This window comes from Hippopotamus amphibius, chromosome 1 (assembly GCF_030028045.1).
Source record: "Hippopotamus amphibius kiboko isolate mHipAmp2 chromosome 1, mHipAmp2.hap2, whole genome shotgun sequence".
Taxonomy (NCBI): Eukaryota; Metazoa; Chordata; class Mammalia; order Artiodactyla; family Hippopotamidae; genus Hippopotamus; species Hippopotamus amphibius.
The window spans coordinates 153011718-153039439 of NC_080186.1; the positions used below are offsets into that span (position 1 = coordinate 153011718).

A 27722-nucleotide genomic window follows, 5' to 3' on the forward strand; every position below is an offset into this window, starting at 1 on the left:
TTAGCCAGGAGGCTGGGTACGTGGAAGCCAGTGGAGAAGCAGAGGTACATCAAGGCCAGGCAAAGGTTGGGAAGGGCATGTGGAAACAGAAGGCCACATGCCAGTAATTTGGTTGAGAGAATGGTCAGAAGTCCTGCAGTTCAAGTGAAATGATTAAAGCAGGTAAGACAATTAGAACCAAGAAGCAAGCACAAGAAAATAAGGCAGTGCAGAGAGGAAGTCAGAAATAGGAATCCAGATCTAAGAAATACAGAGAAATCAGAAGGAAGCAAGTCAAGGAGGTAGAAAAGCAGACCAGACTTCAATACTAAGGCAAAGTGTGGAATGCCTACACTGCAACCACTTGGCTAGGCTGCTGTGAGACCTCAAGGTACCTCCACTGAGCGTCAACAAGGTAGGTCAGCAATAAATGAAGTGATCACGTCAATACACAATATGAATCTGGCAGACAAAGACACTAAATACATGCGTGAAACATAGTTATTTCAATTAAGGTTTTATTAAAGTCGTTTCTGAAGATTATATTTCATCCTTAGCCTTCCTTATTTGATTTTGCTTTAGTGTTTAAGAACCTTTGCCATGAAAGAACACCATATAACTTATATCAGTATCAAACTGAATGATTCCTTTATGGCAGTGAGGAAAATCCACAAAAGATTTGTAAAATCCAGGTACTAAAACACCAAGATCCCTCTTCAAATGAGCCAAAGCTTCCTTACACATATCATCTGCAAGCCAATAATGTCTTTTTACATTACCATCAAGATGAAAATAATTAAGAGCACTGAAACAATGTTCTTGTTTTTCCAGTCTAAAAAATGCAGATTTCCTTGTTATGGTTAAAACAGACACACACAAAAAAACAGAAGCTGAAAGGAAAATGAGTTCACTGTGATTGATTAGCTTACATTTTTTTTATAGTCAAGCACCATTTAACCAGTCTTTCCCTTCCCCTAGACTTTAGGCAACTATAAAAACATATGAAAAACAATGTGTATAATAAAAAAGTGATAAAAATAAATATGTGAGGGCCTACTGTAATAGGCAATTTGCACATTTCATTTAATCCTCACAATATTTTGATAACCATTTTACAAACACGGAAGCAGGCTCAGAAGAGTGAAGTGACCAGGCTGGGAATTATGTTCAAGCCGATGCCTGCTAAGCAAATGCTCTATTATGCTGCGCTGGCTCCTGAAAGCCCATCAACTTTTTGAGATTTTCAATGTTATAGCTCCATGTTCTAGATTTATACTTTTAAGTCTGCAAAACTACTGAATAATAGAAGAATCTAAAATTTTTCTCAATCTACTTGCTAAAACAGGAGGTTGCAAGGAATATTTAAAAACACTTCAAGTAATGAGAACATTCCACACCTAAAATTATGGTTATTCTAATTCATTAGTAATGATAGCTAGTGATTCAAGAACACATAGGAAATCATAATTGGCTCATTTTCTTGTCATCACTATTTGTCAATCTAAAAGGAATGAAGGCAAAAAAAGACAAATTCCTACTGTGAAATCTGACTGCTCATTACATTTACAGTAATGTACTTAGTGGAATGCCAATAGAGGTTCTGGTTTTAAACTCTCACCACCAGTCTTTTGTTTGCATCTTAGAAGCATGTATTTGTTTTTTTAAGTGTCTAAATCTGGTGGAGGTGATAGGATCCACTGGAGGATGGCTTTGTTGATACATGTTTGTGTAGTATGCTAGAACTATCTATGATGTCTAAGAGGATAACTTTTACCACCCCACAGAATGGGGTCATAGAGTTCTAGTAGAAATGGATTTATTTTATGGGTAAGTAACTTAAATCTAAACCTGGGCAATCTGGACATCTAATAACATTTAATTGTCTGCTGGGGACATATCTGCGTGTTTGTTTTAGAACTGTTGAATCGTAAATAACTGAAGTTAATATCTAGTTGTTTCTTACTTAAATTCTCACTGAAATTTAGTTTACTAGTTTTAGAGTTTTTTTTTCTTCGAGTCCAGTCCTAAAAAGACTGTTTTCAAACTTCAGTTGAAGCTGAAAGGGTGAGATTAGATCATCATTAAGGCCGCTTCTAACATTAAAATGTCCATAATGACCTCCTTTCTATTGTCCAATTAAAAAAAATATATATCTTATTCATTCACTAATTCATTTATTGAATAATTTTTTTTACAGAATACTATTTATAAGCAAGACTAAAATAAAAAATATACACATAGGCTCATTAACTCTAGGTCAATACCTAAAAGGGGAGCTAGATGTTTACACATGTCATATAAACAGATACAAAAACTAGGAAATAAAGCTTGTCAACTTGAGAGAGGTAGTGAATTGTGAGTACCCCCCCCCCCAAAAAAAACCCAAACCTAGTGTAACTAATGAGGAATCACTGGAACCTAACTTTTTTTTGTCCTGACCACCTCCCCACAAAATCTAATAAAGGAACATAAGGTAAATCTGACAAAGTGGCAGAGGATTTAACGGCTGGTGGAAAGAGAAGTTGTGGGTAAATTACCTATATAGACCAATGTACGTCATTAGCTGTTGGTGCTGCCTCAGTTTCCCTGAGATGATTATATACCTAGGGAGGCTGAAAATAATTTGAAGATAACTCAGCAAAGAAAGTACAAGGTTTCTTGGCCATACTTGCTTGAAAGGGACGTGGTATCTTGATTTCTTGCCAGTCCCTGCCTTCCAAGTCTTGCCTGGGCCGTTAGCCTTGTAAATGGGATTTGAAAAGGGACAATGAGTATGAATAAAGTCTATCTGGCAGGAACTACAAAGACAAAAGATGGCTAAAAGAAAAATAAAATAAAAAGGGGAGGTCCTGAAAATCTATGTGCATAAAAATCAACCCAAATGATTTAAATTCACACAACTGTAAAGCTTTATCATTTAAGTACCCAAATGTTAAACCAATCCCTACCATATCCTTTTCCCACAAAATACAAGATTCTATACAATTCCTGTTATAGGGACCATTAGAACGGAACACTTAGTTGACAATACATAAACATATACTCATTTCTACCTTTAAAAAAGATTTTGGATTGAAAGTTATCAGAGTACCAATTTAAAAATAATTTTCTTAAACATATTTTGATAAGGCCACAGGAACACTTGTCACATTGTTCAAATGCCCAATGGCAAGACTTCTGATGAGACCAAACAGGTCACATTAAATCAACAGAATATCTTAGAAATAAAGCCAATATGACTAAATGCAAAAGAGATCACATGAAGTACCTCATGTACAATACAAACCTAGCTTAATAAATAAAGGAATCACAGGTGACTGCACTCTAGGAGAACATTCAGTTCCCCTGAGCCCATTCATAGTCTTCTCTGAGACTCTACTGCCACTTCCACCTGGGCAAGTCTAATGGTGCGGCCATGAAGCTTGTAGCCATCTTGCCTTACTAATGCCACGGTGCCAGGCTGCACCCCAACACCAGCTGGCACATGACAGATGAGTTCATGCTCGTGAGGGTCATATTTGTCACCAATGGGTGTCATCTTCTCCAGGCCATGTTTGGCAAACACACTTTTCAGCTTTGCTTCTAAAAGTGACAACCCTCGGAAGATCTTCTCCAGAGTGAGCTTCTGGTCCCCAGGCTCTGTTTCTTCAGAAATACACTCTGTAGTCTTCTCCAAAATGTCTGCCACCTCCACCAAATCCTTACAGAAACTCTGAATTCCTACAGAGAAACCAGATACGCTTACTGTTTGTGAGGAAATCAAGCTGCTCTTGAGGGTAGAGTTTGGGGAAGGCTCAGAGAGTTGACTAGTATACTGGGTACCCCAGGAAATGCAAAGATTGCCACACAGGATTCAGGGATCATGACCAATGATTACCCCTGCAACCCAACTGAAGAGCCCGCATTTCTCTTGAAAGGCATATGACTAGGTTCTAGGAAATGGGGAAGATGGTTAGAACCCAAGAACCACGTAAGACCATATACAAAAGGTTCAGAAACCTGTCCTTTAAAAACTTGACTTATATGCTTTTTGTATCTTTGTTGCTATTCACCTTTAGTAGTAAGTTATATATATTTTGAAAATTCCCGCCTGTCTCATTTCTGGTAAGACATGCATTCTCAATAGGAATGAGACATTAGTGTTTCATTGATGGGGGAATAATAAAAGAATAGTTGACAGCACTGTGCTAAGGAAGAGCCAAAGAGTGGTTTATTCTTGAGGATTAGCTTAATAGGAACAGGAAAAAAATATACTCCATAGATAAGTCTATAAATGCCTGCTATGAAGTTATATATACTTGCTAGAGACAGGCTACCAAGCTCATCTAACCCTTTTAGACACATAAAATTTATAAAAGTGAACTCGGTTGTTGAGAAATCTCATTACTCCCAATGCTGCATTCTTCACTTTCTTATAGAAATGATAAGGTATATCATCATTACAGATACCTATGGTAACACAAAAGCCCTGGTAGGAGCTGGTAAAGGGTGAAGGACTTTGTTGGTCTAGCTTTAGTCCAGGGACAGGTTTAAGGCCCTGTGTCAAAACAGGCAGCAAATAAAAGAGATGATGACAGAAGAGAGATTTCACAGGTACATACTGCCTGGATGGGAAGGAATGACTGACAGAGAGGCAAAAATTCTATCTTTAACTTCTGGGTAATAGAAATCCATTATACCTTCTTGAGCAAAACAAGTGGAAGAGGGGTCAATTGTCTAGTAACATACACAATGAATTTGGGGTGCTGGGGCATCACAGATGGGTGAGAAGAAAAGATAACAGAAGAAACAGAAGAGAGCCAACTGAAGTAATCTTGATATAATATGGTCTGGAGTAGGAAAGGAGGAAATGGAGCGGAAAGAGTGAAAGCAGCAGGCCTTTCTAGGGAACTAGACTTGGTGTATTCAGAGTTCCACAAGATACCTCTCCCATCACTATTAGGGAAGGTAGCCATATATTAATGGCTGTTAATGACATCAGCTGAAAAGTAGAAGAAATTAGCTAAAGGCTTGAAAAGGATACTGATAAAGTTTAGAATTCCACCCAAGAGGAAAGAATGATAAAAATCAATCAGGGACATCAAAGGCTTTCCCTGGCTATTCAAGGAATGACAAATACTCCAACTGAATTTGAAAGCTGTAAAGTTGCCTGACTGATTGGTACACTGCCATGGTATAAAGAATCCTGGCTTCTAGTCAGTAAAGTTGTATAAACCTAATAAAAGCCTAGGTTCTCTTATCTGTATAGTGAGGGGTTCATTCTCTGATTGTATTCTTATTATTTTGTTACTTCAATAGATGGTTGGTGTCTGCACCATTTCTTAGAGGGAAAAAAAGGAACTTTGTGACTTAAGAAAAAATGGGTTACTGAGACAAGACTGTCCTTGGAAGGAGGATAGACATCATGCTATACTGTATGTTAATTCAATAACAATAAAAGTTTTCTTCTTTTTTTCTACTTCCACGCTCACTGAGCTATCTTTAGTTTTCTATGTATTCCTGGCCACTAGGAAGAAATGGCCCAAGCAAATGACTTGTGTGGCATGTTTTGCTAGACACATTTTTCTTTATAAATTAATAAATTAGATTACCAAATTCTTTTGAGTTTAGTTAATATGTATTTGTTCCTGAGAACCTTATTAATCCTTGAGGAAACTGACATAAGCCAGTTCCGAATGCACCAAAACTTGACTTCTGGTAAGCCAACTCCCCCTGCTCCCTTCAAGCAGGCAGGAAGTCTTCCCATTATCACAACTGTTCTACTTGCTACAAAAATTCCCTGTGGTTATAGGTCAGCAAACTTTTTCTGTAAAGAGCCATATAGTAAATATTTTAGGTTTTGTGGGACAAGAGGCAAAATCAAGCATCTTATGTAGGTGATTATTTAACAAAAGAGAAAAATTTCCACAAATTTTTAATGATGCAATTGAGAACTGTATTTATGGACTAATAGGTGGCAGGCTTAGCCTGCAGGCTGTAGTTTGCTGAGTCCTGACAGTTGGAAATATGAGACTAAAACTTGGATGATATATCAGGAACACAATTTAGGGGTCAGTATTTAGCTAATCAGGAATACAATTTGGGGTTAGTATTTACTCAAAGTCTTGAAACATGATATCTATAGCACTGAATGAAAAGCAGAAGGCTAAGCCAAAGGACTGGGGTTGGAAGGACAGGAATGGAGTGAATCCCTTGTACAAACAGCAGATAAAATCCAGAGAACAGGAACGAGTGTGATATAAGGGAAAGAATAATAGATTAGGAATCAGGAATCAATGGATTCATATCTACGTCTGTCATCAAATAACCTTTTCTAGCTTGCCTATAAGAGGAGACTGGACTAGATAGAATCCAAGGGCCCCTCAGGCACTCCATTCTATATGTAATAAGAGTATAATGCTCCATATTACACTGTGAGTACAGCAAGTAACCACAGATTTGCCCTTTACCCTTGAATCCCTCTTATGCAACTAACATTTTCATGAACAATTTGGAACAAGATGTGGTACATTTAGGGAAAAGTTTCTGAACAACTTTGAAATGGACCAAAAAGATTATTCAATGCCATCAGTGAAAAAATAGATTCGATCTACCACAGGCTGGGTTATCTGACTCCATGTGGTCTGAGCCTTTGAGTTATAACTCAGCAAGCCACAGAACACTGACAGTAATGCAAATGATTTTTGTTTATAGTTGTGAAAATTGTCTGGTGGAGATACAGCTGATTATCGCACTATGGATATAGACCAATTTTGCTTATATGAAGCAAATTTCAGCATTTCTGATTGCCTATGTGTCTGCTCTTTGGATTCTCTTCTGAACATCTTAACGATTCACTTGTTCATTAATGAGTTAAACAGAATTGCCTATATAGGCACTAGAATGTTAACCATACATGCTTGAAAAATAAAATAACAAAGGTCTGATGAAAATAAAGGCAAGCATTACTTTAGCAAATGGTTCACTTGACAACATTCCCACTAAGCAGAGCAGAAAGCCTATGAGGATATAGGAAGGGTAGGGTATAGACTGGTTAAGGACCCAGATGTGTTTTTTGCTAAGTTCAGTGTGCAGAACTGCTAGTAAGTGCCCTTAAACTAAAAGGTATTTTTATTATTAATAAATTTCTCACCAAATATCTTGGCATCTTCTACACATCTCTGGGTTCGCCTTCTTATATTTTCACCATCAGCTACAGCTCTCTGGTATCTCACCTGAGCATCAAAAGCAAAGTTGAAATGATAAGAAAACAAATGCTTATTGGTAGGAAACTTTTTGCTTACTTTACAAATTTCACCCTTGGTATAGATTTTTATTAAAACAACAACAACATTAGGAGTTGTGTAGGAATCTTAGATCAGCTAATCCAAATTCCTGGTCAGAGTAGGAATCTCTCTTTACAGCAGCCCTGATAGGCTGTCGTTTAGGCTGCCAATTTGAACTTATAACAATTGTTTTCAAGCTCATTATCTTGAGAAAAAGCTTTCTTTTTCACCTTCAGCCAACACTGCCACCCTCCAACTTTCTTTTGTTGAATTGAACTCTAAGATAACCAAGAGTAAGTTTTAAAAATCCGTCTTCTATTTGAAGGCTATTATTTAGCCTCTTTAGTCTTTTCTTCTTTCATTCTTATAATCCTTTCATTACTCTCATAAGACACACTTTCCAACCACCTTACCCGTTTTGGGTGGTCCTGCTTTGGAATTAGTCTATTTCTCTTTCTCAAAGTCTGTCAGTCTAGTGCTGGCACAGTAAGCCAGATGTAGTCTGACTGGCAGAATACAATGATAAATGACCTCACTCATTCAACAAGTATTTATTGAGTGTCTACTACACACCAGGCACTGTATCTCCTTTGAAGCTATCAAAACATCACATATCTAAATACTGTGACACACCACGGAACTGAAAAGAGATGCGTATTTGTAGTCAGTAATGTTTGTGAACTACTACAGATTATTTTGTCTAGCATATCTAGCAAGAGGGGGTAAAGAACTAGTTAGAGGAAACAGTTTAAAAATCTGTTTAAAACCTTTAGTGCATATTTAAACCAGAGAAAAGATGTGAATATAGATAATATAAACAGATAATAGCAAATATGATATATCTTACAGAATATGTGAACAGATAATATAAAATCTACCCACTGTTAAATCCTGGACTTCCTTCTCCAGCTTAACAGCTTTTAGCTTTAATGCTCGTTCTGCAAGAGAGGGCCCAAGTTCATCAGGTGGGTCCTCAGAATTGCAGTCTTCACCAGCAGTTCTCTGGGTGGCTGTGCTGAAAGGATGCAGCCATCCCCTAAAGTGGGAGGGAGGTGGTGCATTATGAAGAAATGCCATCACAAACTCAGCCAAACTTACAACAAAGTTCAGAGACTGGAATGTTTCTCAGATTGACTCTCTCTAGACAAAGTGCTTTCAGTCTCAGTAACGATACAAACACTTATAATGTGCTTGCTAAATACCAGACACAGCTGACAGGGTTTTACTTAAATCATCTTTTCATCTCAACATGTGAGATAAATACTATCATCATCCCTATTTTACAGATGAGAAAACTGAAGCTCAGAGAGGCTTATGACTTGGTCAAAGTCACACAGTATTTTGTTGACTCAGGATACTGAGCATCAGGCAGTAGAAATAGCTGGAAGTGGGGACACAAAAGTCAGCAAGAGAAAACCAAATTATAATACCTAGAACCAGCAGGACAATACCAGAAGCGAGAATTCAAAACAAAAAGCCATACAGTTCAGGTTCAATTCCTCATTTTATAGATGGGGAAAATTAAGCCCAGTAAAGGTACCTTATTGAATTGGAGTGAAGCCTAGAATTCTAAAGACTTCCTGATCACAAGGTCTAAGTAAAAGCAAGGCTTTTAAGGAAGAGAACCTGCACTAAGAGAAAATGAGTTGGGAACTCACCTATATGTAAAATCAAGTCAATCAAAAACTTATAAAACATTTACTGTATGTTGTGGGCTGTAAACTACATATAGGTGAATGAAATAGATCATACAGATATGTAGTTCAGCTTACATAAAAAATTTAGAGTAGGGGTTAGTTTGTGGATCTTGGATTGCAGCAGTTCTGACCCCCCTGTTCAAGGAAGTTTGCATTACACCTCCTGGATCCTCATAATACTTTGAAGTAAAACCATCAAGAAAACCTGTGAGTGCAAAAGGTCTTTAAAACCAATAGTTTATTTATATAAACTTTACTGAAGAGTGGCCACTGAGGTGAACTCTAAGTAAAGGCTTAAAGGGAGTAAAGGAGTTTATTTAAAGAAAGTGAAGAGGGAACAATCAGTATAAAGGTGTGGACAAGATTACTTTTATCTTCCAGGCCAGTCCTGAATTCAGTTATTAGGATCTGATGTCCGATTACACATGATGACAAATTTTTAATTTAGAAAATATGGTCACCACAGATCTGGGACACATCACACAGAGTGAAATAGATCATTCCTCCTAAACTCCTAACAAACTACATTTATCCAACTGAAAATAGGTCAAAATATCCTCAGGCCCAGTTGAAAGGGAACATGGCCAAGGCCCAAGTCGTGTAAAAGAGAGGAGTTGTGGTGGATCCGTTCAATTGATACTGTTTCAGTACTGGAGGGCGGGGAAATCTTTTTAGAAGGAACCCTTTTTCTTCTGATCACTTCTCTACAACACAAACTGCCAAAAAGACTCGCGTTAAAAAAAAAAAAAGCTTGAAACCCAGGATGCAACCTCTCACCCTAGTGTTGGGTCAGGTGTGTTAACATAAAAAGGTGACAGTTATGCAAAATTTCCGGACTTCACCGTAACTTAATTTACTTTTCAGAGATCCAACCTTACCCATGCCCCTACTCAGCAATCTTTATTCTTTCTGATAAAGAAACTGTCAACGGGGAATAGTCCCTGAGAATAATTAACATTGGTCAATAATTAAAAGGGCCGTTTCTAGAGCCCTGGCTGGTTTCCAATCTGGGTTCCACCACTACACGAGTATTTAAGTTTGAAGACGTTCTCAACTTTTCTAAACCTCAATTTCCTCAATTAAACGGGAGAATAAAAAGAACTACCGATAGTTCTGTAATCGGCATGATAAATGACCAATAAAAGCTGCAGCAACCGATGGATAAAAGCAGCAACCGGAACTTCAAACTCCCGAAGGCAGGTGGAAGGGCCTGCCTTTCTGGAAACATCAAGTCCAACGCCCTCCTTTTACCGACAGGTAAAGTGAAGCTCAGTTAATGGTTCCCCATGATGATCACACAGGTGTTGGGAGAGCGTCCCAATTTACCCGCAGACACCAACTCCGCAGAAAAGGGGGCGGGAAGGGTACATCCCCACTTCAATCGCCGCTCTGGCTGAAGAACAGTTCCCACCTCCGAGGGCGTGACCTCGGATCTTCCCACCTTCCTAGGCCTGGCAAGGAGGCGCGGCTGTGGACCTCAGTTTCCTGCTCTGTAAGATGGAGCCGTGAGCGCCCAGTCGTAGCGGCCGAGAGGCTTGGTAGGTCCTCTCGCCCTCCAGCCAACAATCACCCCTCCGGATTGCTCGTCGCGCAACGTCCTCACGTCCCCGATCCCCGGCCTGCCTCGCTTACCTGCCATCGGACGCGGCACTCGAGGCCAGGAAGGGCTGCATTCGCCGCCGGACCGCCCACAAGAACCTGGCGGCCATGTTCCCCACCTCGGCTGACCGAGACAGCGCACGCGCACTTGTCGCAAGTGACGAGATACGCTCCCTTCAAAAACCACGCTTCCCGGCAGCCTTTGCGGGCGCTTGTCGCTCAGTGCCCCGGATGGGAACGCTACTTGTCCAGTTGCCCCTGCGCTCTTCCCTACCCGGTCTTCCCAAAAGAACGCAACTCTTCCGGCCCCCAACTTGTTCGGCGCGTAGGTGGGTTTCCTGTCGCGAGGGCGTAGGCTCCGTGCTAGGCGCGGCATTCGCGGCGTCCAAAGGGAGTAACGGCTGTGCCCTCGAGGAGCTTGCGTGAGGTTATGCACAACAAACAGTTGCTAACGCCACATAAAGTCAAAATATGACCGGTGTTTAAAGGTGAGGGGCTTGGTGCTGCGGAAGCCCAGAATACGACGTGGCCGAGTGTGGGGCGTTTTCCCAAAGGAAATAACGTTTGAACTGAAAGCGGAATGAAGAGTAGATGAAGAGGCAGGTAGTTCAGGTAGAGGGAAACAGCGTCTGCAAAGTCAAGAGGGAGCGTATTGCGAGTGAGGGACTGAAATACTGGAGGAAGCGGAGGAGCAACACAAGACGCTGGTTAGGCAGGGCCAGAGCACGTGAGGAATTAACAAAGTCAAAGCCTGACTCTCATCTCCCATCACTCTTCCCTGCTTTTTTTCTCCAATTCCCCCGTTTCCCCCGACTTACTATGTTTTAAAATGTGTATTTTCCCATTTCCCCCATTAACGTGTAAATTCCATTAGGGCAGAGGTTTTTTGGTTTTTTTGTTTTGGTCTGTTCAAACTTAATGAAAAGTGGAACAGTGCCCTAATGTAGTTCAAAATTTTTTGTTTAATGAACTTGGGCCTTACTCTGACTGCAGTGGGAACATGTTATGATGTCTTTACATATTTAAGGAGTCACTGACTGCTGTGTAGAGAAGATTGGGTCTAAGAGGTGCGGAGACAAGCCGTTGGACTGGTGCATGCACAGAAGGGTTGTATTCTGTCCTGGGATCACCTCACCAGAGACCTTTGTAACCACCTTATCTAAATTCGCTCCTCTTTTAGGTATGGCCATCACTCTTTTGGTTTTTGTTTTCCCAGCTAGGGTATGAGCTTCATGAGAGGGTCTGTCTTGTTCACAGCTGTGATTTCTGACATCTAGTACAGTAGGTGCACATAGATGCTCCAGTATTTGTTGAATGAATTAATGAAGTTGGATGGTGTCAGTGGAGATAGGAAGAAGTGGATGAGTTTTTGAGAGATTTAGTATGGAAAACTGACAGGTTGTGAGAATGGACTGGTAATTGGGGTTGAGGGTACTTGGAGTTGCCAAGCTAGTTACTGGATAGCCCCTAATGTGAAAAAAAATTTTTTTTAAGGGACGGGAAGTGTGCCTTCATCTTTCTGAATTTTCACCATAGCATGGTTTACTTGTAGCTATTTGGGTCATATTTTTTTCTCTGCTTGTCTGTGAGTTCCATAAGGACAAAGCTAGAGTCTTTTGCATCCTTATATTCTGTCCAGGGCCCACCTCAAATGTGTCGTTACTCGCAACCTTGTTTTCTTTTGGACCTAGGAAAAGAACAACATGGTTTAAGGAGGGACTGTTATCCTCTTTTACATATGAGAAAACCGAGGCGCAGAGAGGTTGGTGAACCTGCTCAAGGACCCCCACTGAAGATCCAGTGATGCTAGAAATCTGATAGTCCAGACACTTTGCAGTGTTGGGGAGGATGGAGCTTCAAGTCCACCTTAGAACTATGACCCTGCACTCTGAAAAAAACAACCAAACCAGAACTGGCATCCATGCTTTAGCCATTTTGTTAACACTTCACGTAGCTAAGTTAACGCTAAATGTGCTGCATCCACTCATTCATCTGTTAAGTGTTTGTGTGCTTCTGAATACTGCAGTGCAAGAGGATAGAGAGACATGAGTGAAATAGAGCCTTGGAACTAAAAGGAGGTGGGGTTCTAGGGTCAGAGTCCATGTATTCAAGTGCTGGGTCTCCCACTTCCTAACTGTGGGCTTTAGCAGGTTACCTAGCTTCCATTTCCTGAACTGTGAAAACTGGGATAATAGAACCTATCTTACAGGGATTTAGTGAAGATTAAAGGGATAATACCTAGAAAAGTAATTAGCACCAGGATCGGCTACATAAAGGGCAAAAGGAAAGTGTGGAGCCCTTTGTTCAAAATTACTAAGAGGGTTACAGCAGAGCAATGAACGAAGCACAGGACCCTGCTAGGTGTGGGGCCCTGTGTGACTGCACAGGTGGTTTGCCTGTGTAAGCCAGTCATGTTTAACAGTGTCTGATGCGTGGTGGGTGCTCAATAAATGTCGATTATTAGTTTCCTAGGGTACCCGCTCTCAGAGAGCCAAGATCTATTGATGGGAAAAGGCACTTAAACTCAAAATAACTACGTAAGAAAGAATGTGACACACACTGTGGACACAGTTGGATTATTGGGTGCCATTCCAGAATCCACATTTTAAAAAAGAACATTGACAATCCAGATTTTGTGAGCTCCTTTGTTACTGAAGACATTCAGGTGGAATGTGGATGAAAGCTGTCAGTTATGGATTGGCTGTCTTTTAGCTTTTGGTGGTTGTAATAACCGTGTGAAAGTCATTTTTTCTTCAGTGGAAAGGGCACAGGATTTTGAGTCAGAAATTTCTTATCTAGCTAATAAGAAGAACCATTGTGGCTGAACCTTTCCTGTTTCTTGGACACTGTGCAGAATGCTTCCTGTGTATTATCTTATTGAATGCCCCCAGTAGTCTTGGGAGAAGAGTATAGTTGTTAACCTGGTTTTCCCCCAGTAGTCTTGAGAGAAAAGTACAATTGTTAACATGGTTTTCACAGGTAAGGAAAACAATCAGGTCAGAGTCACAGCTGGTAAGTGTCAGAGGCAGGGCTCAAGCAGCCTTGTCTGGATCCAGGCCCATTAGCCCTATTACGTTCTATCACTGACAGCTGGGTGCTTTTGGTCAGGTTATTTTACTTGCTCTGGTCCCTGGCTGCCTCAGTGGGTGATAAAGTTTGGGTGAGGCTCAAGTATGTAAAGTCTTAGGTAAGTAAAGTGTGTGCAGCCCCTAGCAAAGTGTCCATAGGTTATTCTGGGATTTCCCTTGTTTCCCCTTGAGCTAACCTCTGAGCTTATACAGTTAAATGGTTTTATCTTTATTGGAAGGAAAGGTGGTAAAGACCTATAAAGTGCCTACAGTGGTGAGAAAATAATGAATGGTACAGTTAGGAGACTGCCCAGGACTTGAGGTCCTTGCTCCCCTATAAAAATATCAAGTGTTTGTAAAAGGTTTAGTACCCCTGTGGCAGAAATGAGCCACCATCTTCTTGGTTCTCCATGATAGTTTTACTTGATAGCAGGTATGAAAGGGCAGACTGTGGGCCTCCAAGTGCAAGATAAGGTTAAAGAGTGTCACCTGGATTTCTAACCATAGCTCCCAGAGCCTGAGTGTCATATAAATTAGGTAGGGGACTTGATTGACAGCAAATGACCCCACCCTACAATGCCTGCAGTATCCTGTGCACGTTAGAAATGCATGCTTCTGTCACTGAGTAGCACTGTGAGCTTAAAGTGTGTCTGCTGCTGAAGCTCTCTTTGCCTGCTGAACCCCTCTTTGCCATATTTCTGATTGTAAACACTCAAATCTGGGATTCTGGATTCTGCATCATGAGGATTCTGTAATCATGAGGAATGATTGTAGAATTTGTATGATCTCTATAGTTTTCGTTCACTTCATGCAAGTAGGGATAATTGTATTGATTTTTCAGCCTATTTTTCTTACCCAGAGGTTGTCAGGGATGCCCAGTATGAGTCCATTTGGCACAGACATGATCAGATGATCAAGTCCCACCTCTTTATACTGCACCACCGATGCCTCGGCACTGCCTTCCTTTGTCCTAAGGCTTGGGAATGGGATGCTGAGAATGGGATGGAATGGCTTATTCACATGTGCTTTCATTTCTTCTTTAGAAGGGAACGCAAAGACATTTAACCAAACCTTTACAACTGTGCAGATTTCTGTCTCCCTCCATCCCCATTTCCACCCTCTGTAAAGTTGTAAGGATGCCCTTCATTTCTCTCTTCTCTTCTACTTCTTCCCTCCCCATATACCATATAATCATGCAGACAATAAAGATTGGTCTTTTGGGTGCCCCAGAGAGTGTTGGCTACTTCTAGCCTTCTGATGTCTCCTTGTGAAGAAAGCATTTCTGCCTTGGATGGACAAAGTGTTATTTTCTTTGGATGAAATCCTCATCTCCTTTCTAGGTCTTCTTCATTTCCCATTCCTGAAGTACAGAAAGACAGGAAAAATCAGTTTGTTGAATATTCTAGTATAACTTGCAGGATAAAAATATGCCACTGCACCTAATTATATAAAGATCTCCATGGCTAGATCAGAGAGTCGTGGGTCCTAGTCCTCTCTTTCTTTGACCTTGGGTAAGTCATTTCTCCATCCTGGGTCTCATCTGTAAGGGGATTCAAACCCCACAGTTTGTTCTTTCTCAGACAAGGGGATGGGCCCAGAAGGAGTTGGGGAGTGGGGACTGCATCAGTGCTATTCCACAGCACCTAGGAGGCTGATGAGAGAGAAGCCAAAGCAGTTTGGTAAGGAAGGGTGAGGGCAGGCAGCCCACAGGGCTCTGTTCCTTCTTCCAGGGCTGTCTAAGAGTTCACCTGAGGTGAATACTGAAGTCATGGCCAACAGTGAATGGCTTTTTACCCATAAACAATCCGTGGCGTTTCCAGCCAGCCCTGGAGGGGATGGTGTGAACCAGGGCAGAAGATGATGGTTAGAAAATTCTTGGTGGGAGGATTCTCCAGTCCCAACCTGTGCCTTTCAGGTCTTCACCACCTTAACCTCAGTTGCTCAGGGCAGTGACCTAGGAGTCATCATTGATTTCTTTCTTTTCCTCATGCTCTGCATCCTCATCAACAAATCCTTCTGCTCTACCTCCAAAGCCAGCTATTTACTGTCACCTCCACTAAACCCTTCTAATCTCTCATCAAGATTACTCCTTCTAAACTGATCCTTCTTATCTCCTCATCCATTCTCAACATAGTAGCTGAATGGTCTTTTAAAAATGTAATTCATATCCAAAAATTCCTTGGTCAAAATTTGTCGATGACTTTCCATTATGTTAGAACAAAATCCAGTGTTCTTCCAATGGCCTACAAGGATCAAGAAGAAGCAAACTATGGCTCATGGGCCAAGTGTGATAGTTTCTGTATGACCCATCAGCTATGAATGGTTTTCAGACTTTAAATGTTTCAAAAAAAATAATTTTTTTATGACACCTGAAATTTACATGAAATTCAAATCTGTGTCCATAAACAGGGTTTTATTGGGACACAGCCATGTTAATCATTCATTTACATATTGTCTATGGCTATTTTCCTGCTATGATGGCAGAGGTGAGTGGCTGTGAAAGAGACCGTATGTCCACAAAGCCTTAAATATTTACTGTCTGGCCCTTTCCAGAAAAAGTTCGCTGATGTCTGATCTAGGTGATCTGGGCTTCAGCTGGTTACTTCTCTAATCTTATGTCCTAATGCTCAGGTATTTGTTTTTTCAGGTCTATACTTTATTTACAATTCTGAAATCCAGAGAGCTATGAAACCAAAACATTTTTTAAGTGTTTTGGCACAAACTATTTAGTGGCAAAACCTGACCTGAACTAATATGAGGCTGTTTGTAATCTATTTTTTGACATAGTGTGAATATTCATGTGTCTTGCTATAGAATTATCAATGTGTGTGCTTACAGAGTACCTCCTAAGAACTTGGGGTTTTTCATCATATATAGTATATGGCACCACATTACCCTTCTAAAATTCAGGAAGTTCTGAAACACAAGTTTCAGAGATAGGACTGTGGACCAGTATCACGGAGTGAGTGTGGACTTGGAATTGGAAGAGGTGGATTTGCATCCCAGCTCTCTCACCGATGTGCTGCATGACCTTGGGCAAGTCTCCTCACTGAATTTCCTCACCTACAACATGGGGCCTTTCAAGTCTCAAAACATATTGTAGGCTCAGAAACCAAAGCTTTTAGAACTATATGTTAAGAAAGAATAAGTAGGTTCTGAAGGTTTGAGGGTCTTGCTCCCTGAACAAAGTTCATGAGTTTTACCGCCTGGATATGTTGGCAATTCTCTGCCTTCTCACTAGCTGATTTTTTGGTTCTTGGTGAGGTTCCATAGGAAGGAAGCTTCCAGATCTCTGAATTTTGATTAGCTGATTTATGGCCATACCTTAGCTTTTTGTAGCACTCTTCCTTGGTTGGAGGTTACGATGGATGGGCTCCTTTTCCGCAGCTCAGAAACACAATTGACAGGGAGAGGTTGCTCTGGGGCATTGTTCGGGGGTTTATTTGCAGTTTCCTGTTCATGACAAGAAATAGTTCCGTAGGTGAGTTCTAGTGCTCCTACTCACACCGAGCCTGCCCTCAGAAGAATGCAAGTAGAAGGCACTGTGCAAACCTGTCAGTATCAAACAGGGTGAGGGTGAAAGATACTTGAGGGCCTTGGAATAAAGATAATGAGTAAAAGTACTAAATTAAAATTACTGAACCCTCACTATGGGCCAGGTTAGCTCACTTAGCCTTTTCAAGCCTGTAAAACAGGTACTATTACTGTGTTGTTCCCATTTTACAGATAAGGAAAATGAGAAGATCAAGTCACTGCTCAAGGCCATAAGGCTGGTGAGTGAGACAGCTGGGATTCAAATCCCACAGCCTTGTCTCTTAACCTTTCTCCTGTATTCCTTCACATTTTCTACACTGCCTTTACTTCTTATGTTTTCCAAGTGATTGCTTAGTACCTTGCTAGATGTAGTTCCTTGAGTGTGACATATTGATGGCTAAACCTGTAGGGAATTTAGAGACAATGCTATCTCCAAAGGCCATCACAAGGATCAAAAGTGGAGGGAGAAGCCCTGTGGAATGTGAACATCAGGGCATGCTGGTGGGAGGAAGCAGCTGGGATGAGGGAACCACTTCTACCCCTCCACCAGCCCTCTGTGACTCTGGGAAGTTGTTTTGTCCCTGGCCCCTAAGTTCTTCTTCTGTAAATGAGGTTGGAAATGCCCTATGGAGAGGAAGTGTAGGAGTGGAAGAAACTGCTCTGGCTTCAGAGTCATGAGGTGTGGCCTGACTTTGGACAGCAATAGGAATACTGTTCCCAATGACAACTCACGCTTATCAGACCAGTTATTTCATCTCTCTGAGCCTCCATTTCCTTGTCTAAAAGCAGGTATAACATTTATTCACTTGACAAACATTTATTGTACTTCTACTATTTTTCAGCTTCTGAGGGACTAGGGCTATAATGATAAACAAAGCAGACATAGTCCAGTTCTTAATAAAAGTACAATCTAGTAGGGGAGACAATGTAAGGACAGGGATATACTATATATACATGTATACATATACATATACTCACACATTGTAGTTAAGTGCTTTGAGGCAGAATAACAGATGGGGCTGTTGGTAGTTTAGACCAGTGGTTCCCAAATGGGGGCAATCTTGTCCTAGAGGACATTTGGCAATTTCTGGGGATATTTTTGGTTGTCACAGCTGGGCACGGAGCTACTGGTATCTAGTGGGTAGAGGCTAGGGATGCTACTAAACATCCTATGATGCACGTGACAGTCCCTGTAAAAAATTATTGACAGTAGTGCTGAGGTTGAGACACTGATGTAGACTGAGGTAACTGAAGTTCTGAGGACATCCTATTCAAGGTGAGGGTTGCTGGGAGCATTAGATATAATGGATGCAAAGCTCTGAGGACAGGGCCTGGGTACACTGGGGATCCTAGGAGAGGGAATGTGCCTGGTGGCTAAAGCAAGGCTCTGGAGTCAGACTTCCTGGATTTGGGATCCTGTCTCCCACTTAACTGAGTGAACTTGAGCACGTAATTCAACATTTGAACCTTAGTTTCCTTGTCCGTCAAATGGGGTGAATACACATACTACTACCTCATAGGACTACTGTGAAGATTGTGTGAAATCATACAGGTTAAGATGCTGTACTGGCCTATGGTAATTGGTCAATACAAGTTTGTTATTCAACATAATATGATTATATTATTATCATTAACCCTAAGGCCGTTTCTAAGATCACATTCAGGATAAAAAAGTCGAATAGTAGTGCTTCACTGGAGAGAACACAGGCCAGAGAACCTGCTCCAAGTCTCCTTCATAACTGTGTCACTTATAGCATGTTTCCTCCCCACTTGGGGCCTCAGCTTTCTCATGTGTAAATAAGCATAGCTCCTACTCCCAAAGAATGACCATGAAGATCTGTAGCATGTGAGGGGATTAAGGAGCAGCTGTCTCTGGTGCAAAAGGGAGTAGACTCACCCCGATCTTGTTCTTGCTGTTCACAGAGAGCCCCAGGGCTGGGCCCCCTGCCAGGGACTGCTGTAAGCGCTCCTTCACAGCCACCAGCCGCAGCTCCAGGTCGATCCGGTGCTCCTCCTTCGCCCGGCACTGAGCTTCCAGGGTAGCCAGGGCCTCTTCTAGAGCCATTAACTTTGAGCCTGTGTCCAAAGACATCTATGAGAAATAGCGGAGTCTGGTCTGGCCAGAAGCACCACGGAGTTTGGCAGGGCCTTAGGCCTTAGTCTGCCTTCCCAGAGGGCCTTTTCAGGCCTCACTCCTTGTTAAGGGATGGACTTTGGACCTGGGGTTCCAGCTCCATTCTGGGGGGTGTGGGTTTTTGTTTTTTTTTTTTAGGTTTATTTGTTATTTTATTTATATTTTTGGCTGCGTTGGGTCTTTGTTGCTATGGGTGGGCTTTCTCTAATTGCGGCGAGCAGGGACCGTTGTGGTGCATGGGCTTCTCATTGCAGTGGCTTCTCTTGTTGGGGAGCATGGGCTCTAGGTGCATGGGCTTCAGTAGTTGTGGCACTCAGGCTCAACAGTGTGGCTTATGGGCCTAGTTGCTCCATGGCATGTGGGATCTTCCCGGACCAGGGCTCGAACCCATATCCTTTGCATTGGCAGGCAGATTCTTAACCACTGCGCTACCAGGGAAGTCCAGCTGTGTGGTTTTTATCTGTCCAATACCCATTTTCCCACTCCCTTCTCATTCCCTGTAGTTTGGATGGGGCTGACTTCACTCCTAGTTCAGGGAGTTAGCACATAACTTAGACCTGGACCATAATTATATCTCATTTTTTGGTCACAGTGGTTGGTTTAAGGATCAAAGCTAGTTCAAAGTGAATCCTGAGGTGTTTACGGGGGCCATTGGGAAGAGAAGCCTCTCTGCTGGAGTGGCTGCATGGATTGGATGATGGCTAGAGCTGTGTAGCCTTTATACCACCATGAGGGGTAGAGAATGAAACCAATGTAGGGGAATGCAAAAGCAAGAATTAGAGAAATATGTTTCCTGGTGACATCATTTAAGTCCCTGGCCCTTGGTATACCTGATCACTTAAGTTTCTAATTACATTTTTCTTTTCATTTCTAAACCAGTTTCACTTTGGTTTCTCTTACTTGTAACCAGGAGTCATAACACGGGGCTTTACATTGATCACAGTTCCTACCAGGATTTTGCTGCTTATTCAGTATAAGCCAGCAAACCTATATCAGGACGTTCTTTGCGCCAAGAGCTGTTTTGGATTTTACCAGGTTTAAAAATTAGTTCCATTGTTTGCCTTGAAGGAGGCTGCACTGGAGGGTTTTCTAGTAATGGTGGTTCTTTTCATTCATTTGTTCATTCATTCAGTAAATATTTACTGAGTGCTTGCTAGGTACCAGACACTGTTCTGTGCCCTTGCGATATATCAGTGAACAAAATAGGCAAAGATCTTTGCCCTTATTGAACTTACAATTGTGTGTGTGTGTGAGAGAGAGAAAACAATATAATAAATATAATAATCTAATATGTCAAAAACTGATATACTATAGAAAAATATTGAGCAGGACAAGTTGGACAGTCAAGTCAACTTGCTCCAAACCCTAGTTCTGACTCTTAGAAAGTTCTTTTTTTTTGAAACCAAACTGTCTTTATGCACCTTCTTCCCATTGATTCTGGTTCCTAGCCACACAGAACAAGTTAAGCCAGAAGTTCACAATCTGAGGCTCAGTGGACTCCCAGGCAATCTATGACTTTGGGGGCATGTGAGCTCCTGAAATTGTTTGCAATATTGTGATCTGTGGGGGTTTTCTCCCTTAGGAAAGGGTCCATAGGTTCCATCAGATTCTCATGGGGCTATGTGACATTGGATGTATTCTGTATAAGCACAGGACCTCTGTTCCCTCCAGCATGTTCAGAAACCTCAATCTGAAAGTGTGCTGAACTGCAGCTATAGAGAGAATTCAACAGAAACACGGCAGAAATTGAGGGGCAGAGGAGCCCAGGGCCTGCAGAGGTCATGGTCCTAGATTTTAGAATAAGATCCTGGTAAAGTGTCACTGTCCATTATTCCCAGTACCTGGACCAACGTTGCACATGTTTAGGTGCTCAGTACATATCTGTGAATGAATGAGTTAATGAGAGGTTCAAAATGATATCTCTGCCTTGATTCTAAGGCACACTCTTTTTTTCACATTTTAACATTTCTAAAATCAGATTTCATTTTACCACATTAAGTATACACATTTGTGTTGCTTTTTCATCTCGCTCTAAAAGTGGTTATTAAATCAATGGCACTTCCATTAGTCAGGAGGGATGATGATGAGGAGGAGGAGGAGGGGAAGGAGAAAGGGGAAGAGAAGCCCATCTATTCCTGGTAAGAAACCAAGTGGCACGTGCCAGGGGAGGTGTCAAGGCTGAGTCAGTCCCCTATGTGCTCAGGGCCACACTCACATAGATACCTGAGCTGTTCCGAATGGCTTCCTTTAGTTCCCTCTTTTCCTGCCGCAGTGCCATCAGCTCGGTCCGGATTGTCTCTTTCTCTTTCTCCAGCTTCTCTTTTTCTACCAGGTACCTCTTGGCATCCTCCTCAGCTCGATTCTTACCGTACTTGTATTGATGGGCACCTGCAGAGAAAAGGCAGGACAAGGCCCTTAATTCTGAGCTCTGGTGAGGGTACTTAGGTGGTGTTAGCTTCTCTTTCAGCCTCAATCTGTCTGTCTATAAAATGGGGATATTTAGGTCTATACCTCTGGATATACTTAGTGTGAAGGAGAGGAAACAAGGAGCCAATGGGAGGCAGTAGTGCACAGGTATGAGGAGCAAGGACTTTAGAACCAGACAAATCAAGGTCTGTGTTTTCTTTTGCCCTTTACTAGTGGTGTGACATCAGGCAAAGTGAATGTGGTGTTTTTTGTGCCTTCCCCCTAGGCTCTACTTTCCTCACTTGTAAATGTGGGTATCAATCAAATTTACCTCTTGGGATTGTGATAAGGTTTAAAAGAGGTAATTCATGAAAAGTACTTAGTATAGTACCTGGCAAATAGTGCTTAGTAAATGTTAGATAATAATAGTAATAATGATAATAATGTAAAACAAATTTTGTGATGCATACACACTTTGGTTTTAAAAGGGCATTTTTTTTTTTTCGTTCCACACAAGTTTATTAGGCACCTACTGGGTGCCACGCACGCATGGAGACAGAAGCTGGAGAGCGTAACAGTACGCACGGTGGCTTTGGCGTCGCCCTGGGGCACAGTCTAGAAGGAGCAGAGGCGTAGGCAGCAAACAGTCATCCAGCAAAGAGACCAAGACGAGGGGGCTGCGACGCCCTAGAGGGCTGGCCGGTCGGGGGTGGGGAGGGCTGGCCGGGTGCAGGTCTGCAGGCAGCTGCGGGCTAAAGAGCATCAGGGGCCTTTGGAGAGCTGCAGATGCTCCAGGCCAAGGCTGGGTGGACTGCCTTCCAGGCGGTGGGGAGACACCGGAGGTCTGGAGCAGCAGAGCGACAGGCGGGGTTTCATCTTGATGCCTGCAGGCCGCCACGGAGCGGCTGACCGGGTCGGGGCCTCCGTGGGGGCAGCAGGCAGACAACGTGGCCAGGCTGGCCTTTCCCTTGTCCTACGCCCCACCTTCTACCTCCTGAGCACACAGCCTGTGGGCGCAGTACTCCTCAGAGCCTTCATAAAAGGGCATTTTTATAGTTAACTCTTGGTGCATATAAGATAAAGAGACAGCTACATGAGACAGCTCAGATCTGCAGAGAATTGAGACCTGGGGCTAAAGTCAGGCATTGCCCATTTTATTACTGGGAAATGGGTGGGGAGGGAGAGGGACCTAGTAGTCTGCTGTAGGCTCTAAACTGTGGTGGACAATAACAACAAATTATTATGGCAAAACTTTATCAACCATTTACTATATACTAGACTATTTATATACATTTCTATTTAATTCTCACAAAACTTACTGTTATTAGCTCTACTTTATTGTTGGGGAAACTGAGGCACAAAGTGGTTAGGTCTCACTGCTAATGATGGAAGAGCCCAGGTTAGAACTGATGGCTGTCTAACTTAAGGGTCCATGCCATGCAATACTGCTCTAGCTTGGGCAAGGCCGTAGTCCAACCTATCAGTGAAAGTTCTATTTACTTTTTTATGCTGCAGACAGCATAAAAAGTGGGGTATGGAGCGATTCCCATGGTTTGCTGATAATTGGGGGTCTTGTCTCTCCAGCTCTAGGAATTGCAGTGGTCACAAATGACCTGTGCAAAAAAATCAGTTCCTGCCACAACTACCCTGCAGTTCAAGCCTCATTATAAATAAAGCATGGAGGGCAGAGAAGGGGACCCATGGCTCCCCGTACTTCCCAGGTACACAATGGCATCCCAAGGGAGTTGGTCCTCAGACTTTTGGATTTTATAGACTGGTAAAATAAAAATAAACAGGGATACCAACAAAGGGTTGTCAACATTATGTTGTATCAGATAAGGACCTTAAAACTACCAATATTATTATTATTATTCCCCCCACTATTTTATAAAATATTTTAACATCCCGAGTTGGACACAAATGTAAAGTAGTTGTTTATATTGAGTAGAATTAACTTTATGAAAAACTTTATGCACTGTGCTTATTTTTCTCATTTCATTGCAGATGAGTGAAAACATCCTTAAGGATCAAACCAACATGTAGACTCACCTTTGGGAGCCACTGCCCTGGTCCACCTTCATGTATCAGCACCACGGAGAGCAGCTCACCTCATACCAGCCCTGTAATGCTTGAGTCACTCAAATGGTGGTAAAGAGGCAAACTAGATTGTTTCTAATCGGTAAGTTATAAATAGCTATAATTCTGTGGGCCTCATGGTATTAGTGATAAAATATTTGCTTTAGAACTGCCCAAGCACCTTCCAGAAAAATCTGGGCCCCCATAATGAGGGAAAAAAGGAGTATTTAGTGTCCAAGTTAGTAATGTAACTAATGCACAAATGTTGTAGTATGTATCAGTATTTCATTCCTTTTTATCACTGAATAATATTCCAGGTGATCTTAGGGGGAAACCTTCCATTGTATCTGATGAGAAGTCAGCTATTAATGTTATTGGGATCCTGTGGAAGTGATCAACTGATTTTCTCTTCTGCTTTCAAGATTTTCTCCTTGTCTTTGGCTTTATCATTTTGATCATGATGTGTCTTTCGTGGATCTCTTTGCCTTTATCTGAGCTTCCTGGGTGTGCAGTGATTTCAATAAATTTGGCAACTTTTTGGCCATTATTTCTTTGAATATTTTTTATGCTTTCTCTTTTATCTCTCCTTCTAATACTCCCTTTATGCATACGTTAGTGCACTTAATGGTGTCTCATATTTCTCTGAGGCTTTGTTCATTTTTCTTCATTCTTTTTTCTCTCTGTTATTTGGAATGCATAATCTTTGTTGCTCTATCTTCAAGTTTACTGATTCTTTTGCCAGTTAAAATGTACCCTTGAGCCATTTGATAGGACATTGTCATCTTCCTTTCCTTTGCTTTTTTTTTAAAATTAATTAATTAATTAATTAATTAATTTAATTGGCTGTGTTGGGTCTTCGTTGCTGCACACGGGCTTTCTCTAGTTGCGGCGAGAGGGGGCTACTCTTCGTTGTGGTGCATAGCCTTCTCATTGCGGTGGCCTTTCTTGTTGCAGAGCACGGGCTCTAGGCGCGTGGGCTTTGGTAGTTGCGGCACATGGGCTCAATAGTTGTGGCTCACGGGCTCTAGAGCACAGGCTCAGTAGTTGTGGTGCATGGGCTTAGTTGCTCTGCGGCATGTGGTATCTTCCTGGGGCAGGGCTTGAACCCATGTCCCCTGCATTGGCAGGCAGATTCTTACCCACTGCGCCACCTAGGAAGTCCTTTCCTGTTTTTTTTTTTTATTAACTAAAGATCATACTTTATGAGATTTACTTAGATTTTTACCTAATGTCCTTTTTCTGTTGCAGAGCTACCACATTACATTTAGTCATCATATCTCCTTAGGCTCCTCTTCGCTGTGACATTTCTCAGATATTTTTTTCTCCCAGTTTTATTGAGATAATAATTGACATATAGCACTTTGTAAGTTTAAGGTATACTGCATAATAATTTGACTTACATACATCATAAAATGATTACCACAATAAGTTTAGTGAACATCCATTATCTTGTATAGACACAAAATTAAAGAAATAGGAAAAAGTTTTTTTCCTTATGATGAGAACACTTAGGATTTACTCTCTTCACTTTCAGATACAACATACAACAGTGATAATTACATTTATCATATTGTACGTTACATCCCTAGTATTATCTTGTAACTGGAAGTTTGTACCCTTTGACTGCCTTCATCTAGTTCCCCTCCCTGTATCCCCTGTCTCTGGTAACTACAAATCTGATCTCATTTCCTATGAGTTTGTTTTTGAACTGTATTTGACCTACAATATTATATGTTAGTTCCTGGTATACAACATAGTGATTTGATATTTCTATACATTTAAAAATGATCACCATGATAAGTCTAGTTACAGTCTATCACCATACAAAAATATTATATAATTATTGACTATATTCCCTGCACTGTACATTTTGTACCCGTGACTCATTTATTTTATAACAGGAAGTTTGTAGCTCTTAATCTCCCTCACCTCTCCCCTCCCCCCACTTTCCTCCCCTCTGACAACCACCTCTGTTTCTGTTATGTTTGTTTGTTTTGCTTTTTAGATTCTACATATAAGTGAAATCATATGTACTTGTTTTTCTCTCTCTGACTTATTTCACTTCGCATAATACCCTCTAAGGCCATCCATGTTGTTGCAGATGGCAGATTTCATTCTTTTTAATGGCTGAGTAATATTCCATTTTGTATATATATGTCACATATTTTTTTTATTGGATTCTAATTGCTTTACAATGTTGTGCAGTTTCTGCTCTACAACAAAGTGAATCATCTGTATTTATACATATATCCCCATATCATCTCCCCTTAAGCCTTCTTCCCCTCCTCCCTATCCCACCCCTCTAGGTCATCACCAAGCATTGAGTTGATCTCCCTGTGTTATGCATTAGCTTCCCACTAGCTATCTATTTTACATTTAGTAGTATATATATGTCAATGCTACTCTCTTATTTTGTCCCAGCTCCCCCCACCCCATGTCCTCAAGACCATTCTCCACATCTGTGTCTTTATTCTTGTCCTGCCACTAGGTTCATCGTACAGGTTTTTTTTTTTTTTTTTTAGATTCCTTATACATGCATTAGCATATGGTATTTATTTTTCTCTTTCTGGCTTACTTCACTGTATGACAGATTCTAAGTCCATCCACCTCACTACAAATAACCAAATTTTGTTCCTTTTTATGGCTGAGTAATATTCCATTGTATATATGTGCCACATCTTCTTCTTTTTTTTTAAAGCTCTTTATTGGAATATAATTGCTTTACACTCTTGTACCAGTTTTTGAGATACACCAAAGTGAATCAGCTGTATTTATACATATATCCCCATATCCCCTCCCTCCTGCGACTCCCTCCCACCCTCCCTGTCCTGGCCCTCTAAAGCATCACCCGTCATCGAGTTGATCTCCCTTTGTTATACAACAACTTCCCACTAGCTATCTATTTTACATTTGGTAGCGTATCTATGTCTATGCTACTCTCTGACTTTGTCCTAGCTTCCCCTTCACGCCGCCCCCGCGTCCTCAAATTCATTCTCTACATCTGCATCTTTATTCTTGCCCAGTCACTGGGTTCATCAGTACCATTTTTTACATTCCATATATATGAGTTAGCATACAGTATTTGTTTTTCTCTTTCTGGCTTACTTCGTTCTGTATGACAGACTCTAGGTCTATCCACCTCATTACATATAGTTCAGTTTCGTTCCTTTTTATGGCTGAGTAATATTCCATTGTATATATGTGCCACATCTTCTTTATCCATTTGTCTGTTGATGGGCATTTAGGTTGCTTCCATGTCCTGGCTATTGTAAATAGTGCTGCAATAAACATTATGGTACATGTTTCTTTTTGGATTATAGTTTTCTCTGGGTATATGCCCAGTAGTGGGATTATTGGGTCATATGGTAGTTCCATTTTTAGTTTTTCAAGGAACCTCCATACTGTTTTCCATAGTGGCTGTACCAGCTTACACTCCCACCAGCAGTGCAAGAGCGTTCCCTTTTCTCCACACCCTCTCCAGCATTTACTGTTTCTAGATTTTTTGATGATGGCCATTCTGACCAGTGTGAGGTGATACCTCATTGTGGCTTTGACTTGCATTTCTCTGATGATTAGTGATGTTGAGCTTCTTTTCATGTGTTTGTTAGCCATCTCCATGTCTTCTTTGGAGAAATGTCTATTTAGGTCGTCCACCCCTTTGTGGATTGGGTTATTTGCTTTTTTGGTATTAAGCTGCATGAGCATGCCCCTGGTGGATGAGATTGGTGCTGAGGGTTGTGCAGGCTTCCTGGTGGGAAGGACTGGTTCCTGCCCACTTGTGGGTGGAGATGGGTCTTGTCCCTCTGGTGGGCATGGCTGTGTCAAGGGGTGTGTTTATTTATTTATTTTTTAAAATTTATTTATTTATTTTTGGCTCTGTTGGGTCTTCATTGCTGTGTTGGGTCTTTGGTGCTGCGTTGGGTCTTCGGTGCTGCATGCAGGCTCTCTCTAGTTGTGGTGAGTG

At 41.5% G+C, this 27722-nt stretch overlaps 2 protein-coding genes and 1 long non-coding RNA gene across 15 annotated transcripts in view; 1 reads left to right on the top strand and 2 right to left on the bottom strand.

Moving 5' to 3' along the window:
* Positions 1 to 483: 483 nt before the first annotated feature.
* GRPEL2 (GrpE like 2, mitochondrial) lies at positions 484 to 14640 on the bottom strand. Of its 4 annotated transcripts, XM_057731506.1 has the most exons (5): positions 14464 to 14640; positions 12187 to 12227; positions 8127 to 8280; positions 7112 to 7193; positions 484 to 3699 (listed from the first exon to the last, which is right to left on the bottom strand). In XM_057731506.1, exons 1-5 carry the CDS (start codon positions 14638 to 14640, stop codon positions 3335 to 3337), a joined length of 819 nt encoding a protein of 272 aa, XP_057587489.1. In that variant the 3' UTR covers positions 484 to 3334. The 4 variants fall into 4 exon arrangements, with proteins under 4 accessions (XP_057587489.1, XP_057587511.1, XP_057587495.1 ...); XM_057731528.1 differs by lacking the exon at positions 12187 to 12227 and having other exon boundaries at positions 14464 to 14567; XM_057731512.1 differs by lacking the exons at positions 12187 to 12227; positions 14464 to 14640 and adding an exon at positions 10574 to 10698.
* Positions 10770 to 27722, top strand: part of LOC130851369 (uncharacterized) — a 158605-nt gene continuing 141652 nt past the window's right edge. For 2 of the 6 annotated variants that reach the window (XR_009053180.1, XR_009053185.1), the window contains exons 1-2: positions 10897 to 11028; positions 23687 to 23861. This is a non-coding gene — a long non-coding RNA (uncharacterized LOC130851369). Of the gene's footprint in view, positions 11029 to 17346; positions 17382 to 23686; positions 23862 to 27722 lie in introns of those variants that run through there. The other 4 variants (XR_009053183.1, XR_009053182.1, XR_009053181.1 and 1 more) reach the window with 4 other exon arrangements.
* AFAP1L1 (actin filament associated protein 1 like 1) overlaps positions 14630 to 27722 on the bottom strand; it is a 69796-nt gene continuing 56703 nt past the window's right edge. For 4 of the 5 annotated variants that reach the window (XM_057731448.1, XM_057731440.1, XM_057731422.1 and 1 more), the window contains 4 exons: positions 21500 to 21664; positions 19040 to 19218; positions 16933 to 17061; positions 14630 to 14968 (listed from right to left, as the gene is read on the bottom strand). In XM_057731448.1, coding sequence (XP_057587431.1) covers positions 14945 to 14968; positions 16933 to 17061; positions 19040 to 19218; positions 21500 to 21664 — 497 coding nt within the window. In that variant the 3' untranslated portion in view covers positions 14630 to 14944. Of the gene's footprint in view, positions 14969 to 16932; positions 17062 to 19039; positions 19219 to 21499; positions 21665 to 22267; positions 22435 to 27722 lie in introns of those variants that run through there. The other variant, XR_009053168.1, reaches the window with a different exon arrangement.

What these genes read in the sequence shown, in the direction of transcription:
- GRPEL2 (XM_057731506.1), bottom strand. Translation starts at nt 14,640, where the DNA reads ATGAAAGCACATGTGAATAAGCCATTCCATCCCATTCTCAGCATCCCA. An exon ending in CGAGTAACGACACATTTGAG is followed by an intron (nt 8,281 to 12,186) that starts GTGGGCCCTGGA and finishes CTCCCACTTTAG; the next exon opens with GGGATGGCTGCATCCTTTCA. An exon ending in AGGAAGTCCAGGATTTAACA is followed by an intron (nt 7,194 to 8,126) that starts GTGGGTAGATTT and finishes TTTGATGCTCAG; the next exon opens with GTGAGATACCAGAGAGCTGT.